Source organism: Nuphar pumila, chromosome 17 (genome assembly GCF_984573655.1).
Source record: "Nuphar pumila chromosome 17, dmNupPumi1.hap1.1, whole genome shotgun sequence".
NCBI lineage: Eukaryota > Viridiplantae > Streptophyta > Magnoliopsida > Nymphaeales > Nymphaeaceae > Nuphar > Nuphar pumila.
In genome coordinates, this window is record NC_143265.1 from 77,926,436 (window position 1) to 77,941,376 (window position 14,941).

The window sequence follows — 14,941 nt, forward strand, 5'->3', positions numbered from 1 at the left end:
CCCCAGACATCAGAACATATGACCTCAAAGGGCCTTGAAGCTCTCTTATTAATTGAATTGAAAGACGAAACACGACTCTTACATAAATGACAACTTGGACACTTTATATCAGTGACTTCTGAACTAAGACTGGACTTAGGAATGAGACTATTCGAGACAAGTTTTTCAATAAAATGACGACCACAATGACCCAAACGACTATGACAAAGAGTTGGCTTATTACATTCAGAGATGGCAAACACAAATTCAGAAGAAACAAAAGATGACTGTTGATGATGAGGCTTCAAGGATGAATAGGCAAAATGAACAGAGGAAGGATCTTATTGAAAGATATACATGTTGCCCTGTCTCTTTCCCTCAGCGAATGTCTCCCTCATGCGAAGATCCTTGACATAAACAGAAGAGGGAGTAAATTCAACTGAGACATTAATATCATCAACAAGTTTTGAGTCAGAAACAATGTTCTTCTGAATATTAGGTGCATGAATAACGTTTGAAAGGTTAAGAGAAGACTTGAACATGGGTATAATGGCATTTCCAATATATGAGATGGAGTGATGAGAACCATCTCCTGTGACTATGCTATTTTTACCAACATATGGAATAAGATTCAAGAGTTTACCCGCATCACCTGAGGCATGGGTCGTTGCTCCGGAGTCGACATACCAAGTGCCCTTATCATTTTGTTTCATATTCAAGCCTGCCAAGGCTGCCAATAGCAACTCCTTCACTTCTCCATCCCTCTTAGCCTTTGCTTGTGGGGTTTTTCCCTTATTTTGAGGATTGAACCAACAATTTGCTTTAATATGCCCTTTCTTATTGCATAGGAAGCAAGTAGGAATGGGTTTTTGTCCCTGTATACTAGGCGTTGGAAGTAGACCATGACCCCCAAAAGCATTTCTCCCTTGTCCTCCCCTTCCTCGAAACAAATTTCCTCCTCTACCTCTACCATAAGCTATCCCCATGGCCAACACATCTTGAGTTCCTGAATGCACATGGGTGTTCTCAGAAAACCCTTGCAGGGTCATTTCATACTGCAGTAGCTTTGCACAAAGATCTTCAAATTTTGAAAGCTCTGGGAGACACAATAAAGACGTCGCCAGAACATGAAATGGGTTGCGGATGGTCCATTTTTTTTTGGTTTTTTTAAAAGGACAAAAACTAATAGTTCTTCACCCATGTAGAGTTGACTCGTTTCTTAAGTTCAGTTGGGGTTCTTTGCCTTAACGAATGCGATTGGTTTTTCCACAAAAAGTAGACAAGAGATTTAAAAAAATTAAGTGTTTGGCTAAGGTTTCAAACTCAAAATGATTATGTTTCATTTCTTTTGGGGAAACGTGATTAAACAATTCTCAGTTATGGTTCTTTCATATGCAGGATACAAAATCTGATAACCACCCATCTTGGCATTTCTGAAGATGGGTGTATTGTTCATCCATCTTAAGAGATGTTGAGATGAATGGTCAGCAGTAGTGCATCTGGATGCTAAGCAACAAGGCTGCTACATAACAAACGGCCTGGACAAGACAAACCCCAAAAAGGAAGAATATGCCAAGCATCCATCTAATATTCTAACCTCTTAAATCTATTACCCATCTTTAGTTCTTCGAAAAGAATGATCAAGTAGGCCCTTTTAACAGCTTGATGTGCCATTTCCCTCCATCCTTTTAATTAAAATGTGACAAAAAGCAGAAAAAACTATGAAGTGACTCCACGGTCTTTCCTTTTCTAATAACATCCACAAACCTCTGTTTTGATTGGGGGTGTCCTGTAATGAGGTTGAGAGGTGCCTTTTTTTTTTCATAACGAGGAACCTTGGCTGAAGCAAGGAAAACCCCGGGTGGGGGCCTCACGACCACCCTGTCTTCCGTGGCCCACCTTTAAAAGCTACTGGCATACCCGTGCCCAGTTGATTATGACCCTAGAGATCCAGGGGTCCCTTGAGTGCCTGCCTATATGACACAGGCCAGCATGATGGACGGCATTGTTGTAACCCTTGTGGCAGTTTGCCGTCAGGGGTACCATGCCCTCGTAGGCACTCTTTAATTCTCAACGACACAACACTCGATGATTTTGTGCACCAAAGAGAGTCGACAATGGAGAGCATAAAGTGAACTGCGCACCCAACATTCGTCTCTCTCTCAATTGAGTTCAATGTAGTGATATCGAAGTTTGAGACCCATTACATCTGCTTTTTACTATAAAAAAGCAGTAAATTTTTTGATAAGATAGAGACTAGAGAGCCATCTTGTCCTTCGCCTTCAGCTTATTATTGTCCTCGCTAGATTAATGAGTAGAAAAAACCAGTGTTGTCAGTATGGGTGGCCTGGATCGGCCGATGCTTATTGTATCGTCAGAAAATTGATAATGATACTGACTTGAATCGATTATTTTTAATAAAATGTAAAAAAATAGCTTAAATTGATTTTTAAATATTCTTTACAACCCGCGCCGGGGGGAACCCCCGGACCCCCCTTATATATATATATATTACATTTTTGCCCCTGCCGCACCCCCGCACCCGGGTTTTTTGGAAGTGCCAAATCCCCGCACCCGCACCCATGTGACATAGCTTACGGTTGTTGTCCTGGTAGCGTAAAACTCTGTGGGCTTACACCTTGTCCCCAGGGAGTCACCACGCTTCAGCTTACGCAAGGAGTGACACCCATGAGATTTGAACCTAGATCGCCTGCCTAGCAGTCTAGGCTCCATCCCAGAGTTACCGGAAGCGCCTAGGTAAAAGGAGAAGCGCGAAACGTCGTGCTTCCGAAACGCGTGGGAAAACGTCCCCCTTTTATGGGAAGCGCATTTCCCTTTTATGAGAAACGTGCTTCCCATTTATGAAAAGCGCGCTTCCCCCACGCTTCCCCTCGCTTCCCCCTCGCTTCCATTTTTCGCTTCCCCCTCGCTTTCGGTTCGCTTCCTAGGTCGCTTCCGAGACGGTTCGTAATTTTCTTCTAAGTGGTCCCACACTTCCTAAATTTTTGAAAGTGCCTCGCTTCCAGCTCCCGCTTCCCGTATCGCTTCCCGCTTCCTTGACTGGTAACTCTGCTCCATCCCATTATGCCAAACCCCTTTGGGGTGATGCGTGTGTTCTTTGGATATTATAATGTCTTTCTTCATGCATATGTTGTGCATTTTGTGAGATTAGTAAAATTAATAATTTTTTATTTGTGTGTGCTCTCTTGCCTTATTGGCTTGTATTTATACCCTTAGTGGCTTTGTGTGTGCCCACCTTTTATTTCATTAAAATTAATGTTTTATGTGCTCTTTTCCATTAATGGCCTTGTCTATGCCCTTAGTGGCCTTGAGTGCTCCCATCCTTCCATTGCCTTTGTGTGGTTTGTGTGTTTTTAGCCCTAGTGGCATTGTGATTATTTCACATGTTGACTATTTTCTGCCTTCGTAACTTTTGATGCTCTTATTTTAATGAAAAGTTCTTTTGTTGCTTCTCAAATAAATGTACAGAAACTACACATGCCCCTACACTCATCCGAAATGCAATCCAGACTCACACTGGATAGAATTGAAGATTGCTTTACTTACCTTTCTAAGGAAAGGCATCAAAGATGATGGTGGTATGCCAGGATTTGAAGAGCTTGCCCTTTCAACCACAATATCTTCTGGTTTGAGCGAAGCAGCAGCTTTCTTCAACGCACTCATAATCTCCATTGCTGCAGATGATTCCTGCAGTAAGATGGTGGCATAGAAACCAGAGATCACATCTTATGACATCAAAAGCATGCAAGAGCAGAAAATGATAATTTTTGTTCTAGCATAAAAGATGCCTGAAAACTTCCTATTTGAAGTTCCTAAAAGTAGATTATATTTAATCTGACGTGATAAATCTCACCTGGACTAGATAGAGTGTAGCAAAATACTTAAGTACAAAAAAGTCAAAAGTAAAAAATGTTGAAAAAGAGATGCATGTGGAGAATAACACTGTTCAGTAGGATAACAATCTTCACACAGGCAAAACAAAGAGTAAATTTTGTAGAGCTGGGTATTATTTAATGTTAACTGTAACTAGGACTCGACACACAGCAGCAACATTTCTCTTCAAAATGATAAAAAATACAAAAGCTAAAGAAGAGCCTAGGATACAGTGATGTATGAAAATCTAGAGAAGCATGCCCTAAGTAATGATAGCTGCATGAATGGGTTACACAAAGCATCAATGGCAATGATGACAAAAGCTAGTCTTGAACAATTGAAAACAGCATTTAAAAGATGAGATTTATACTTGTGCAAGTTATTAATTGTTAATTTATTGTAGGATTATAGCCACTACAATGTTAATGTGCTAAGTGATTCAAATTATTGTGACCATTAACAAAATTAATGATGACGCTTACATGAAGGTGCTCAATGCTACATGTCACGGCATGATGGTTCAAGAGGAATACAATACAACAAACAACAACAACTACGCCTTCATCCCAAAACAATTGGGGTCGGCGATATGAACCAACAAAGAAAATCATTCTGGGTCTTCCACATGAATCCTTCTCCTCCATTCATTTCTATCCAATGCCATGTCCTCGGTGAGGTTCAAAGCATTCATATCCTTTCCTATCACCTCCATCCATGTCTTCCTAGGCCTACCCCGACCTCTTTTAACTAATATATTTTCCCATTTCTCCATCCTTCTAACTGGAGCATCATTAGGCCTTCGTCGAATATGTGCAAACCACCGTAAACGATTCTCTCTCATCTTATTTTCAATGGGTGCAACGCCTACCTTCTTACGTATCTCCTCATTCTGAATCTTATCTTTTATTGTATTTCCACACATCCATCTCAGCATACGCATCTCAGCTACACTCATTTTTTGAATATGATGTCTCTTGGCAGCCCAACATTCCGTACCATATAGTAAAGCGGGCCTAATAGTCATCCTATAAAACTTTCCCTTCAACCGCAATGGCATTCTACGATCGCACAACACTCCAGTTGCACTCTTCCATTTCATCCACCCAACCTTTATCCTATGATTTACATCTCCATCAATTTCTCCATACTTTTCAAGAGGAATACAATGACTTATATAAATAAAGAGTACCATCGTCTCAAGTATGCCAGATCTAAAATTATAATAGCTTAGTCTATACTCTAAACAACTGAGATTACAGTGTATTTCCACAAGTTATTAACTGTCAATTTCAATCCTATTGCAAAGTGACAACTTTGTAACCGCTAATAAAAAGCAGATATCTCGGTTGACAGGTCAAACAAGATAGCTGGATCAGTTAGTGGTACACTGAATAAACCAAGGGATCTTGGATTCAAAATCCCATTGGATGCAATCCTTGGCTTGACTACCAAAAGAAAAAAAAAGGAAAAAAAAAATCTCTGTTATTCCTGATAAAAAATGAACACTATGACCCCATGGTCCTTATCTATAAGCCAAATTGTATGTTGGGACCCATCGCTGAACCAGTCAACCCAACTTAGACCAGATTGGACTTGACCAAAAACATTCAAACCCAAACCAACCTAGACCTGATCTAAACCAAATCTGAACCAAGCTAGGTTCTACCTAAACCAAATGAACAAACAACCCAGATACATCCTAATCAAATTAAACTCTTAGCACAATCCAATTCAACTAGCACCTAATGTAAAGCCAACTGCTCTAATTTGGACTTTGGATCCATCCCAACCAACATGTACATTCTAAACAATCTCAACCAAACCTGCGCCTAGCCACAATATAATCTGGCAAAAATCCAACCCGAATCCAATTGAATTAGGAGTGGACTCAACCAAAGGCTGGTCCAAAGTAATGCAAACCAAACCTGATGTGAGCAATCCAAGCCATTATCCAAACTGGACCAAACCTGGCCAGAGCTAACGTAGAACTAACCCAACTAACCAGATATTAAACCCAACCACCCCTCTCTTCCACTGGCTGGTCGGAACATCAAATGTACACCATCCTCATTCAGAGTTGTATTTAAGCTGTGAAACAAAAGAAAAAGAAGGGTGTTTTATTCTGATGGGTAGCTGAAAGAAACAGCCTTTTACCTCCTCGATATGAGAAAAGAAAGTTGTACTCCCTCCACTGAAGCCTTTCCCAACAGACCCAATTTCCAGGACCTAATTAAGAGAAATGCATAGAACATTAATAACTTCAGAATTATTTAAGATTTACAAAATAGATCATCCAAAAGTCACAACACCAGCATTCTCCATGCATCTAAAAAACAGGCATGCAAGGACAAATAAAGATTTGACATGTAGATACAGAAACAAAAAATAGCAAAGCTCAACTCTTTCAACAGAATTGCAGAGCATCTCCATATCAAAACCCCTCTTCGTGTTAATATATATATATATATATATATATATATATATATATATATATATATATATATATATATATATATTTCTTGATATATCTTGATGTAATTTAGTCTCCCACCAGGGGCAGTTTTGTCATTTCATACAGAGGTATTTTGGTAATTTAGTTTGTTTACCAGGAGTATTTTGGTCATTTCATACAGGGGTATTTTGATAATTAAGTCTGACCACCAGGGGCATTTTGGCCATTTCACACATGGATATTGTTGTCATTGCTCCCATTATAGACATTGGGGCATCTCCCAATGGTCATATTGGTCTCTCATTTGTGTATAAATAAGGCTCAAAGGCCTTTGTATTTTAATGCTTTTTCTAAAAGATATTCATCAATAAACAATATTTTTGTATGTGTTCTTGTCTCTTTTGAGACTATTTAGCACTTTTGTGCATGTGTTGGGTCATCGTGCATTATATTCTTTTTTGGTAATCATGTGTTTGTGATTGAATCATTCTCATTGGAGGCTCCCACATACTTCATTGCATGGTATTAGAGCAAGGCATCTTGGTCTTGGTATCTTGTTTATATTTGTGCTTCGTAAGAAAGATTTGAATTGATGTACGGCTTGGGACTCTCGTATTTCGGTATGTATTTTTTTTGGATTCTCTATTTTAAATATTTATGGTATATATTTAAAAATGTGTTTGAAATATTGTGGCTATTTATTAAATATGTTAAAAATGAATATGTTTTCAAATTAATTAAAATTAGAATTTGTGAAAATTATTGTCTCTTGATATATGTTTTTGTGTAAGCATATTTACTTGAAATATATGTTTTCATTATGAATATGTATATTTTTGAAAAATATCGTCATGGAAATTATATTTTGCAAGAGTATGTGGTTTCTTAAAAATCTTAAATACTATGCTTATTTAAGTTGTTTGCAAAATACTAATTTTTTTGTTGTATGTATTATCGTAATGATCATTGGTGACTTTAAACAATGTGTCAAAGCATGATTTTTAGGTATATTATGTGAATTTCATGTCAAAAATGTGTTCCTTAAGAACTTTAGATTCTTGTATGATGTATACCGTGAGTCATCATGTTTTTATATTCTTTGATAATACCATGGATATCTTGTATGCTCTCATATCGACATGCTCATGTTCCATATTTTTATGATTATGTGCTTTCAATGATTAACTTTAATTTTCATAGCTTTTTGTATAGCATATTTGGTTATAAGTTATAAGATTATCTTATTGCTTTGAGTATTCATGATTGGTGGTAATTATGTATGCTCTTGGATTTATATATGGTTTTTTGAGGATCTCTATATGTGTTTTTTTTTTCTTAATATTACATGTCATTGTTGTCCCATAGTAGACTTATGATCTAAATTGAGCTATCTTTCTATATAGCTTGCTTATATTGGTCAATATCATTCACCATTGTTATTGATATCATTTTGATTGTCTTTGCTTGCAAAAGATATTAAGATATCTTGTTTTGAACATGATTTATCTATCTATATTGGGTTTGATTGAGAACTTTGTTTTTTTTTTCAAATTGATTCTCATGTATGAACTCTCTTATTTGAAAATTGATTTTCATGTGCTTATATCGCCTTCTTATGGCATTTGTTTTGTCCATCACAGAATTTTATATGATGCATCATTTTTTTTTTGAACTTGTTTGGTCAGAGCTAGCCATTGAGGTGAGTTATACATGCACCTCAAGTCATTTTATCCGTTTGAATTATCAAGTTTATGAGTGTCGTGTTGACACTTGTCTTGGGACTGATTGATATTTGATTGGCCTCTGGATCGATGTTGCTTTTGTTGAACCAAAGATGTTTGTTGGGGTGAGTTGTCTACACCTCGGCTTTTATCAGTTTAGATTGTTGGCTTATAGTTTGGCTCTAACTAACAGTAGTTTGATCTCAGGTTTTGTGAGTATGTTGTATCACTCATTTATATATTTGGCCATTGTTATTATGATGGATGCTCATAATTATGTTTATCTGTAATGGCTATCTTTTTTTCAAACCATGGTGTTTCGAAAGTTTGTAAAATTTAATATCGCTGCCTTGATTTGTAAATCATTTCTTCTTGTCTTCTTGATAACAATAGTTTGATTTCATTACAAGCTCTCTTTACCTCATTGGTTTTTTCACGCATCCCTCTTATTTGAGGGACTTTTTTTATTGGATAAGAGATTTTTGTTTATAAGTTTTACAACCATGGTTGTGGTGAGTTATGTGCACCCATTGTCGCTGCTGTTTACAATTTTACAATCGTTTGTGAGGTGAGGGATGTGCACCTGTTGTGGTTGTATCTGGTATTTATCTCGTCCTATGCACTGATACACTTAAATTTTAAGGTTTTTGAGTTGGAGGTCAAAGAGGTGGTTGCCTATGGTGAGCAAATTGGTCTTGAGATTTGCAAATATTATTCCTTTTGTTATGTGGGATTTTTTAATTCTCTCCACAAAATTTCTAAACTTTTACTACTTGTTTGCCCTTGTATGAGAAATGTTTATCCATTGAAATATTTTCTTGCATGTGCTTTTGTATGAAAAATCGTAATTCTTTGAAAACAATTTTCATACATTATACACGTTAAATATGATTTAATTGCATGTTGGATATGCATGTGTCTCATATTAGTTATCTTGTACACATTATTGTATGTATGAATTTAGTTAACTCTTTTTTTGTGAATAGACTCCATTGTGAGGAGGCCTCTACTACATTGATTTTTTGGAAATGTCTAAGGATAGCTTTTGTTGCAATGTTCAGAAAATTGGCTTGGATTTATGGTACAAACGACTTGGTCATCCTAATGTATCTAAAAGTCAATATTTTTTAAATATGAAAAAATTTTGTAACTCTGGAAATTTTAAATGTAAAGATTGTATCCTTGGTAAAATGAAGAGATTACCATTTCATAAAAAAAACCTTTATTTCCTCTAGACCGCTTGAGTTAATACATTCGGATGTCTTGGGGCCAACACCAGTTATATCAATGGGTGGATATGCATATTATGTGATTGTTGTTGATGATTTCACTAGGCATACTTGGATCTACATCCTTAGGCATAAGTCTGAAGTCTTTTCTCATTTTCAAATATTTCACAACTTAATCAAAAATAAGCTAAAAAATAATATTTCTATCTTTTACACTGATTCAGGGAAAGAATATTTATCAAAAGAATTTAAAGATTATTTGAATTTACACGGCATCACACATCAAAAGTTTTGTCCTCACACACCACAACAAAATGGTTTGGCTAAACAAAAACACAAACACATCATAGAAACAACTAGAACTTTGTTGATAGCAAGCCAAGTACCAAAGGATTTTTGGGTTGAAGCAGCCCTAACTGCCACATATCTCATTAATAGAATATCATTTTCCTCTCTGCAAAATATAAAACCAGTTGAAAAACTTTTTAAATTAGCTCCTGATTACTCTAGATTGAGAGTTTTTGGATGCAAATGTTCTGTTTTCACTAACAAAAATAATAAGCTCTCCTCTTGGGTTGTTCCCTGTGCCCCTTTTAAGCTATGTAGATAATAAAAAAGGCTATCGATGCTTTGATCCCAAAAGTAAAAAACTATATGTTTCAAGAAATGTGTTCTTTTTAGACAAGAAAAGTTTTTTTGGCTCTGAAAAGACTGAGGAAGTAGCTTACTACTCATTCTTATTTGATTTGATTTCAAGTTATGAAAAATGTGATTATGAATGTGACCTTGATAGTGGTCTTTGTTGAGAATAGGTGGTTTAAGTTTAAATATTCTTAGTTTGGAGGTTATTTGATATTTTTACTTAATAATGGACTTAGATGTAATTTATTCTTTTGGCCTCTCTCTATTTAACATAGAGAGCAGCCCTAATATGTATGAATGTGTTTTTCTTCATGTGCAGTCGTCTCTCTCTCTCTACCTAGGGTTTGGTGCATCTCTCTACATGGTATCAAAGCTGCCGATCGTGGGAGCGTGATCGATCGCGATCAAACTACGATTAATCTACACCAACGAAATTTTTTTTTCAATCAGGTCAGTTGCTTATTTTTCTGTGTAAGATCTGATAACAGATCTGGGATGGACCAAGGTCATGGCCCAGATCTGTCATCAGATCTAAGGGAGCAGATGTGGATGTGTGTTGTTGGCCGTGGCCGTGTGTTGTTGGTCTGGTAGCTCCTCGTTTTGTTTTGTTTTTTTTGTCGTGATTCCCTATTGCCGAGTTTTGTCCCTGCCGTGATTCTCTATTGCCGAGTTTGTCTGTCGTGATTTCCTGGATTTCCTGTCGTGATGTTCAGTTGCCGAGTTTTATTATCGTGATGTCCTGATGTTTGGGCACAACAGCAATCTCCTTGTCGTGGTTTTTCTGTTTTCGTGATTTCCTGTCGTCACTTCCTGTTATTTGGGAGAAAAAGCAATCGCACTTGTTGTGCTGTTGCTCGTGATTGAGATATGACTGACTGTCGAGCTATATATGTCTGGGAGCAGCCTCTGTTATGATTCAATTTCTGCGTATGCAGAGTTATGTTGGTCGTGATTCCCTGTTGTGCTGAAGAAAAAAAAATTAAAACTATTATTCATGTTTGTGGGTTGTTGTTCACTACTGTCGTAGAAACTGGAGGCTTGATTCCCTGCTGTGCTGGAAAAATACTCTTGTTGTGGGTTGTTGTTCCTTACTGTCGTGTTTTTTTTGTGTGTGTGAACAGATGTTGGTTGTCGTATCGGTTGATGTGTGTGTAACACACGCTATTCCCTGCGTTGATTGAAGTTTGTCCAGAGTTTTATCTCTGTTGAAACAGAAGTATATCTTCAGTATGGCTGAAACTTCGAAATGTGATTCCAAAATGGAACATATTGGAGAGTATAAGGCATTTGCCAATCCCTTTTCGTACGGCTCTTCTGTAAGGTTGAATGAAACTAACTATGCCAGGTGGTCCAGAATGTTTATGATGTCGGTATCTGGACATCGTAGAAAACATATCTTGTTGGAAGACGAACCCACTGAAAAAGTAGGAAAATATGTTAGCTAGGATGATAATGACATAGTTATGTCGTGGATTATGAATAGTGTTGAATCTCCTATTGCAGATGGTTTAATTTACTATAATACAGCCAAACAGATGTGGGACAATCTTCGAGATACGTACTCACAAGAGACTAATGTGAGTCGTATCCTGCAAGTTGAACAGGAGATATATAATTTACAACAGGGAGATCAGACCTTGGCCCAATACTATGCCTCCGTCAAAGCTATCTTTGAAAGACTTAATGCTCATAGACCCCTCTGTTGTTCGAAACAAAAGGATCATCAAGAACAAACTATGGTTGCTCGGTTTCTTACAGGTTTATCTTCAAAATTCTCTGTTGCAAAAGTCCAAATGTTGATTGGTTCAGATGTACCTACTCTTGCTGAGGCATATAATCGTCTGAGTAGACTTGCGGTCTCTCTTCCACAATCTCAGCCTGTGACTCAGTCATCTGCTCTAGTTGTCTCATCTGGTTATGGGCGTGGAAATCTTCAGAATATCAGAGGACGAGGTCGTGGACGAGGTATGGGAGGCAGAGAAAAGCTTCAATGTACATTCTGTGGAAAATCTGAACATTTAGAAGATCGTTGGTGGGATAAGCATGGCCGGCCAACCTCTTCTTCATCAAAGTCATATGCTCCTAAAGCAAATGTTACTACTCTCGAGGCAACAAAGGTACAAGAAAATATCTCTACAAGTGACAGTAGTATCACCCTCAGTCGTGCTGAATATGATGAGCTGATAGCTCTTCGTCCTTTGAGTTTCACCCCTCCTGTAGCTGGTGTTGCCTATTCAACCGGAAATCATCTTCATCCGACTGACAGTAAGTGGATTATTGACTCTAGTGCATCCAGACATTTGTGTGGAAATTCACTTGTTTTTTCAGATCTAAAGGATATTAATGCTCATCGAGGAGTCTCATTAACCGATGGGAGTTCCTCCCCGGTTGTTGGTTAGGGAAATATTTCTATATCCTCCTCATTACAGTTGCAAAATGTTCTTCATGCTCCAAACTTTCCTCAAAGTTTACTCTTTGTTAGTTGCCTTATAAGAGAACAAAATTGTAGAGTAATATTTGATCCGATGGGTTGTCATTTTCAGGATTTGCTGACGGGGAAGAAGATTGGTGGAGGCTATGAAGAAAATGGAGTTTACTACCTACATCATCCAATGGGTAATGTTCATGCTGCAGTGGAACACTCATTCAGTCATGTTCAGTGGCATCGTCGTCTTGGTCATCCTTCATTGTCAAAGCTTTGTTCGGTCTTTCCTCAAATTCCTTCCACCACATCATTTCAGTGTAAAGCATGTCAGCTGGGCAAGCATCATCGAAGTTCGCTCCCTTCGAGTCAGAGTCAGTCTAGTAATAAAGTTTTTGAACTTCTTCATGCAGATGTATGGGGTCCTAGTAAGATTCCTACTAGGACTCGGTGTCGATACTATCTAGTTATTGTTGATGACTTCTCTAAGTTGTCATGGGTGTTTTTAATAAAAGAACGATCTGAAGTCCCAAGTATTATCAAATCCTTAATTCTTGAAATAAAAACTCAATTTGAATCTATTGTCAAGATTGTTCGCACTGATAATGCTCTTGAGTTTAAATCAAAAGTTTTGTTACAATTTTACCAAGATCATGGCATCCAACCTCAAACTTCCTGTGCCTATTCATCTCAACAAAATGGGGTGGCTGAGCGAAAACATAGGCACCTGCTTGATGTTGCCCGGACCATTATGATTCAATCTAATGTTCTTGCGTTATACTGGGGTGATGCGATTACCACTGCTTGTTATCTGATCAACCGCATGCCTTCATCTTCCATGGGTGATCAATTTCCATTACATATCCTAAAACCTAATGCCCCACTCTTCTCTTTCTCGCCCAAAACATTTGGATGTGTTTGTTTTGTCCACAAACTTGGTCCTGACCGTGATAAATTAGTTGCTCAAGCTACAAAATGCATATTTATAGGTTATCCCAAAAATCAAAAGGGATATCGATGCTATGATCCTATTTCTCGCCGAGAGTATATCAGTGCGGATGTATATTTCTTGGAATCCACTCCATATTACTCTAGTACCGGTTCCCCGCTGCAGGTCGATCCAGCTGAGTCTTTTTCATTACATATACCTACTTTTCCTTTGGAATCCGTGCCCTCATTACCGAACCAAACTTCATCCTCTTCCAGATTTCATAATCCTCCATTGGTTTATGTGCGTAGAGCTCCACCTCCGCAAGTGCCTTCATCTTCTTCTTCTCCTGAGGTAAGTTCTACTGACAATAGTGATCTTCATGATGATGATAACAGGCCTATTGCTCTACGAAAGGGGACATGACAATGTACCTTATATCCCATATCTCATTTTGTCTCCGATGCCAGAATTGGAAATCAGATGAAGTCTTTTATTTCAGCCTTATCTGCTGAAACTATTCCTCTGAACTATCAACAGGCAGAGCTTGATAATCGTTGGAAGCTGGCCATGCAAGAAGAAATGGATGCTTTAGTATCTCAGCATACATGGGATCTAGTTGATTCCCAAGCAGATGCCAACATTGTTGGATGTAAATGGGTATATACAATAAAGTACAAATTTGATGGTTCTATTGAAAGGTACAAGGCCAGATTAGTAGCGAAAGGGTATACTCAGACATATGGTATTGACTTCTTTGAAACCTTTTCTCCTGTTGCACGGATGGGTATCATTCTTTTTGTTCTCTCAGTAGTTGTTCAGCATGGTTGGAGCTTGTGCCAATTAGATGTGAAAAATGCATTTCTATATGGGGATCTATCCGAGACCGTTTACATGCAACAACCTCCAGGTTTCGAGGTTGAGGGGGAGTGTCAGAAGGTGTGTAGATTGAGAAAGACGATTTATGGCTTGAAACAGAATCCTCGCGCATGGTTTCAAAAGTTGTTTGAAGTGATGCCATGCTTTGACTTTAATAGGTCAGCGGCAGATCATACTCTATTTATCAAGAAAACTAACTCAGGCATAGTTGTTATGGTGGTATATGTGGATGACATCATTCTTACAGGAGACAATGTGAAAGATATTGAAAACACAAAGGCTCATCTTCAAAAGCACTTTGTTACAAAAGACCTTGGTTCACTTAGATATTTTTTGGGTATAGAAGTTGCTAGGAGCCATGAAGGGATGGTTTTGTCTCAACGGAAGTATGTTCTTGACTTATTAAAGGAAACGGGAATGTTGAGAGCTAAACCAACAAATATTCCAATGGACCATAAAGTTCAGTTGTTTGAAGAAGGGTCAAAACCAGTTGATAGCAAAAGCTATCGCTCCCTAGTAGGGAAGCTATTATATGTAACTGTGACCAGGCCGGATATTGCTTTAGCAGTAAGCAAAGTTAGCCAGTTTATGGACAAACCAACTGAGGTACACTGGAATGCAGCCATAATGATTCTCAGATATCTAAAATCTTCTCCTGGAAAGGGGTTATTGTTCAGGAAAGGTGGAACTCTAGAGATAGTGGCATATTCTGATGCTGACTATGTTCGATCTGTAGTAGATAGAAAATCTACCACAGGATTCTGTGTGTTTTTGGGAGACAACTTGATTTCTTGG

The 14,941-nt window shown here is 37.9% G+C and overlaps 1 protein-coding gene across 1 annotated transcript in view; it reads right to left on the bottom strand.

Moving 5' to 3' along the window:
- Positions 1-14,941, bottom strand: part of LOC149812345 (nicastrin-like) — a 59,723-nt gene that overhangs the window by 13,160 nt on the left and 31,622 nt on the right. Inside the window, exons 12-13 of the mRNA XM_089992698.1 lie at positions 6,028-6,099; positions 3,547-3,687 (exon numbers count right to left, since the gene is read on the bottom strand). Coding sequence (XP_089848824.1) covers positions 3,547-3,687; positions 6,028-6,099 — 213 coding nt within the window. The remainder of the gene's footprint in view (positions 1-3,546; positions 3,688-6,027; positions 6,100-14,941) is intronic.